Source organism: Euprymna scolopes, chromosome 35 (genome assembly GCF_053919585.1).
Source record: "Euprymna scolopes isolate OS-2025 chromosome 35, ASM5391958v1, whole genome shotgun sequence".
NCBI lineage: Eukaryota > Metazoa > Mollusca > Cephalopoda > Sepiida > Sepiolidae > Euprymna > Euprymna scolopes.
The window spans coordinates 33,599,182-33,605,181 of record NC_136516.1 but is presented as its reverse complement, the minus strand read 5'-3'; the positions used below and the strand labels follow the sequence as shown (position 1 = coordinate 33,605,181).

The 6,000-nt window shown below is 32.8% G+C and overlaps 1 protein-coding gene across 4 annotated transcripts in view; it reads right to left on the bottom strand.

The window, feature by feature from the left end:
- Positions 1-1,370: 1,370 nt before the first annotated feature.
- LOC145259799 (pregnancy zone protein-like) overlaps positions 1,371-6,000 on the bottom strand; it is a 313,594-nt gene continuing 308,964 nt past the window's right edge. For all 4 annotated transcript variants that reach the window (XM_080117581.1, XM_080117583.1, XM_080117582.1 and 1 more), the window contains one exon: positions 1,371-1,700. In XM_080117581.1, the coding sequence (XP_079973707.1) occupies positions 1,549-1,700 (152 nt within the window). In that variant the 3' untranslated portion in view covers positions 1,371-1,548. The remainder of the gene's footprint in view (positions 1,701-6,000) is intronic.

Sequence of the window (6,000 nt, the reverse complement as noted above, 5' to 3'; positions counted from 1 at the left end):
AAACTAAAATTTTAAGTAAAAATAGTTTTATAGAAGGAAAAAATGTTATTGAAAAATAAAATCGCAGAACTATTCAAACTAAAATTTTAAGTAAAAATAGTTTTATAGAAGGAAAAAATGTTTTTGAAAAAAAAAATCGCAGAACTATTCAAACTAAAATTTTAAGTAAAAATAGTTTTATAGAAGGAAAAAATGTTATTGAAAAAAAAAAAATCGCAGAACTATTCAAACTAAAATTTTAAGTAAAAATAGTTTTATAGAAGGAAAAAATGTTTTTGAAAAAAAAAATCGCAGAACTATTCAAACTAAAATTTTAAGTAAAAATAGTTTTATAGAAGGAAAAAATGTTTTTGAAAAAAAAAAATCTGAGAAAAGTAAAAAATAACATTTAAAGAACGCTTTTTAGATAAAATAATTGGAAGAGTTTTTATCAATGATTAAAAAAATTTTTTTTATTTTTTAGATTAAAAAAAAAAAAATGCCTTGGAAGCAGATCCCTTTATCTTGCAGACAATTTCTAAAGGTAATTTAGTCTTCAAGACATTGCCCTATGGATTCACCAACTCGGAGTTAAAACAGCACCACTTTGTTGTGGGGATGGATGAACACCAATCTGCAATTTGCCCCTAAAAGGGAGGAACCGTTTGGTAAAAAGTGCATTTGTATTTGGTTTAAATCAATTTAAGGAAGGGAGAGAGATAGGGCGAGAGAAAAATATGGGGAAGAGAGAGTGAGAGAGATGGGGAAGAGAGAGAGAGAGAGAGAGAGAGGGAGAGAGAGAGAGAGAGAGAGATAAGGAAGAGAAAGAGAGATATGGGGAAGAGAGAGAGATAAATATGGGAAAGGAAAAATATAAGGGAGAGGGGGAGATATGAGGAGAGAGAGAATGTGTGTATGTCAAATAGAGAAATGAGGAAGACAGGGACTGCTATGAGATGAAGGGACAGAGAGACATGGGGAAGGGAGAATCAGATAGAGAATGAGGAAGACGGAATGATTATATATATATATATATATATATATATTATATATAATATATATATAGTCATCAACACACAGTACTGTTTCGCTGTTTCACAGCTCATCAGTGTGGCTAGACAAGCAACTACTTCAAGCCAGGATCGAAACCCCATCGCCAAAACGACAGTCAGAGCTTTTAACCCTTGCGCTAGAGATAGAGAGACAATGAGAGAGAAAGATATAGGGGAAGAGAGACCAGTATATATATGAGAGGGAGAGAGAAGGAGAACATTTTTTGTACAAATATTAAACTGTACAAAAAAATAAAAATATTAAAATTTGTCCCAACCATTGAAAGAAGCTGAAGCACAATTCGTATATACAATAAAATAAGTAAAAGTTCTCTAGAATAAAATCAAAAGTTAATAAGCGAAACTCATGCATTAGTTTAATTCCTTGTTAAATTCTCCTATGACAAAGTAAAACACTTGTTGTCGCATGAAGTGATACAACCCAAACGGAATCTGCCAGAAAAAATATATAAAAATAATAATAATAATAATAATAATAAAAAATAATAAAATCTAACTACAAATTATTTTTACAAAGAGTTTCTGGGTTCTTGATGAGTTCCTTGATTTGGGCATTCACTGGAAAAATTGATGCCCACCTGTTCAGGTGGAATTTGCGTTTTTCTTCTTTGTAAAGTTTTCGTTTGGTTAGCACCAGAGCATTGGTTTCTACAAAGAAAAAGAAAATGGAGAATCGAAATAAAATCCCTTTCAAAACTTGCATTAAGAAAAGCAAAAATAAGTCAACAATTTTATTATTATTTTTTTTAATTTGATTATTTGGATTATTTAGATTAGGTTCTCATCTTGGATGTTTCGGTCGATGCAACCTTCAACCTTTTTACGTTTGTTCTGTCAAACTCGTGAATGTTTATGCTATCGTTATAATTTCATGAAACGAAATATGTTTAAATTCTTGTTCACGTGACTATTTTTTTCATATTTCCTCTCACGTGATCTTATCGTTTGCCTATTTTAATTTCTTTCCTGTTCAAATATGTTCGCTTTTTTTCCTATTTATATGCGTTATTGGCCACTTGCCTTGGTGTTACTGCTGCAAATTTTGTTAAATAAAATCTTAAGAAAAGTCTTTTCTACCTGCGTCTTCCTAACATCACAGTTACCAACACTGCAAAGAACTGTTCTTTCTTTCTGTGTACATAAAATTTAATTCAACTTCCATGGACAAGGTTTCTTTTCAAAAACTTCCCATTTGTGGAAGACATTACCGTGAGAATGTTTCCCTACAGACTATAACATAGTCGTTTTCAAGTCCAATGTTATTTTCACACACCCAGTAGTCCGTAACATTTAAGGTCTGAATAATCCAAATTATCAAACCTCATCTAAAAAAATTTAGAAGCATAATAAATACATAATTGCTTATATGATAGCAAATATAGAGCAATTTAAACATTTTTTGTTTTTGTTAATGATATAAGCTGATTTATATTTTAAGGCGATTATTGAAAAATCTCCCCATATTATTAGTCTTTTGAGTCGAAATTAGTGTTTATGCTAACAGTTCACCACTTATCAAAGCCAAAAGCCATTCAAGGTTAGTGAGATTTTCAACTGGATGATGAAACAGTACTATGAAAGGAACGAGAACTATGACTAATTCTCAGAACAACAGAGCAGGTATTTGTTAACATTGGACTTGAAAACGTTAAACCTAAAAAACGAGTCAGAGTTATTTTCTGTTCTTTTGTCCACTTTTTGACTGAGGCCATAATGTGTGTACAACGTTAGAATTGATTTTGATCCAAATTGGAATAAGGATTCTAGACATAAAGATTATTATTATTTCTTGATTTTAATATTCATAAAGGAACACAAACGACATAATCAAGTTGACACATAAGTTTTCGTTAGATCACCGAAGTTAAGCAGTATTAAGCCTCACTAATTCCAAATGGAAGACCATTTTGAAATTCTATGCACTGTATGTAATCTTCCCCAACCAGGAAACACGAGCTAACTGGGGATTGCATGTGATTTTGTAATCCCTGTAAAGTTCCACTTTTTCCATCCATTAGATTTCCCCCACTCTTTATCTGTGCCTAAACCTAAACATAGATTCCATGAACAAAGTTTCTTTCTTAGAACTGCCCGCCTGTGGAACTATTCCATTTTACCTGCTTTCCAGCTGACTACAATATGGTCGTCTTCAAGTCCAACGTAAACAAGTTCTTGATGGGCCGTTCCCCTTAAGTAATCCAATTTACCAAATTTCCACTACTAACGATTACTACGATATTGTCCCATTAACCACTGTACACTCTTTAACCCTTATCCTCGAGTGGCCTCTGGGTCTTGATAAATGATAATTCCTATGTAAAAAAAAAAAAAAAATTAAAAGAAAATAATCCACTAGAAAGACAGGCTGGAGCATTTTGATCTGCTGCTAAACATAAAAAAAAGATGGAGTATTTAACGACCAATAAGGATAAACACGGCACCATTCAAGCTGATAGGCGATTTTAGAATCGGTATCAGAATCGGAAAAATTTGACCTTAATTTCCGATTCCAACAACAATTCTTCTACTACATTTTTAGTTAAAACTTTATTTTCTGTTGTTGGTTTGGTACTAATGACAAAATGACGAGTATTTATTAATTTTAAACTACCAGTAAAATTTAGGGTTTTACTAAAAAATGTACGACCAAAATTGTGCCTGATCAATGTACGGCTGACTGCTCCTGCTGTTTGTCAAATAGAAACAACGTGTAAAGTTGCTTGAATCAGCAGGAGCAGCAATTAGTCATATATTGATCGTGCTTGATGTTTAGTGTACACTCTTAATAAAACCGGTAAAACTAAAATCTGTAGATCATAACTAATTTAAATAAAAATGGCACTGGTAAAAATGCCACAGGCTGAAATGACACAAATGAATAAAGAAGAAAATGGCACAACTAGGAAATTATAGATGAAAATCTCACAATGAGTTTATCGAAATGGGAAAACTTTAATAAGTTTGCCAGATGAAAAAAAAATATCTACATTTAAATCTAGATAGAGCACCTCCCATTCTCCCAATAAAATTTTAACTTTTTTAGTTGATTTTAGGACCGGAATCGGTTATTATATCCGAATTTGAACTTTAGAACAAAATCAGTAATGGCATTGGAATCGTCCCATCACTAATGAAAACCTTCATTTGTATTATACAGATCATGGTTTCCCAAACTTCAGGACACCATGGAGCCCCTGAGCAGGGCAAAGGTTTTTCACGGAGCACTAACAATTTAAAAAAAAAAAAAAAAAAAATAATGAAAAACATTAATTACAAATTTTAACTTATATTTATTAATTAGTTGTTCCTGTTCGTGATTTTACTATATTTTCATATTTGCAATCATTTTTCTTTTGTTTTTGATTAATCAAAAGTTGTTGCAATTTTTGTTAATTTATCTATTTATTTTTTCATGAACCATCCTAAAACTCTTTACACGTGTAGTTATGTATCATATCTCTTTCCAGTAAAAAAAGATCACTAATTAAATGTCTGCAGCCATTTAATTTTTCCATTTGGTCCTCCTAGATTTCCATTGTCTGTACTTATAAAATGATAAATATTTATTGATTTTGAAATACCAATCATACTAAAAATCTATAGATTACCTACCCACAAGTGTAGTTTTACATTTGCAAAGATATATGCATATATGGCATGGATAGTTACAGTATGTGTCGAGATGTAGAAATTCACGGGTTGGAATCTAGAGGTGCATTCAATCCTCTGGGAGGAATGCACCCTCAGTCTTCGTTAAAATATGCATCCAGGAGAAGGAAAACTCTGATGTAAAACCCGAGGTCTACTGTATGCTAAGTCCTATGGCAGCCATTGCACCAACTAAGATTAGCAATCATACCAAAAGTGTGGTTGGTTCTGCACAAAGCCTTCACCACTATAAACAAATGTGTAGATTTCCAAACAAGTTAGAGCTTATACATTGAAATCGATTGAAAATGTAAATAAATCTATAGCTATTTTTATTTATTGCATTTTCACTTCAAACAAGGCAGTGTCACTTTGATGTAGGGGCTGCTATATAGAATATACTTTGCAGAATACTATGTAGGGAATTGAGCAGCAAGATGTCAGTTTACATTACACTTGAATTTCCGCATGTCAGTACAGTCAGGGAAGCAGGGACCCGGATAGGAATTTGAAACTCTAGTAATACGAGGGAAGAAGCTACTAGAGTAGAAGGCTTTCTTGCATCTAGGGAGCTCTACCGTATAGGGGTAAGATTTAGCTGATTGTCAGGTTTGTCGGGGGTATTTATATCAAGAGGGTTCGTTGGAGCACCTACCATTAAAATACTTGTAACACAGGCAGAGGGACAGTCGATGGGACTGAGGTAGCCTTTTTTAAGTTTATTTTGGAGTTTTTAAAAGAACTGGAGTCGGTAATTGTATCGAAGTTAGAAATATAGAACAGAATCGGTAATAGTATCAAAAAGTATTGGAATCGCCGCATCACTATGAATTACTTAAGACTTTTATCCAATCGTGGCTTACAAGATGGAGAGCAATTTACTCCCTAGGAAATAAATGAAAGATTCTCATAGAAATTCCATAATTATATATAATTTCTTTATATTCAATAAGATGCACCTGAAAAGGATCGGAGGTTACATCAGCTGAAACGTTACAAAAACAACATCCGAGATGAGAACAGTATCGTGAATAATCTATATATCTATAAAAGTGAACGTGTCTGTCTGTCTGTCTGTCTGTGTGTCTGTGTACATTTCCCTACGCAATAACTCTGTCAATTTTTAGTCTATAGACTCGAAATTTGAAATACGGGGTACTGAGATTTGGGAAAATCGATGTGACGGGTGTCAGCCAGAAATTTGGCTGTTAAGGGGTCAAATTTCAACGATTTGATCTTTAAGAACTCTACCAAACTCCTCCGACAATTTTGGGTCTAGACACTTGAAATTTTAGATATA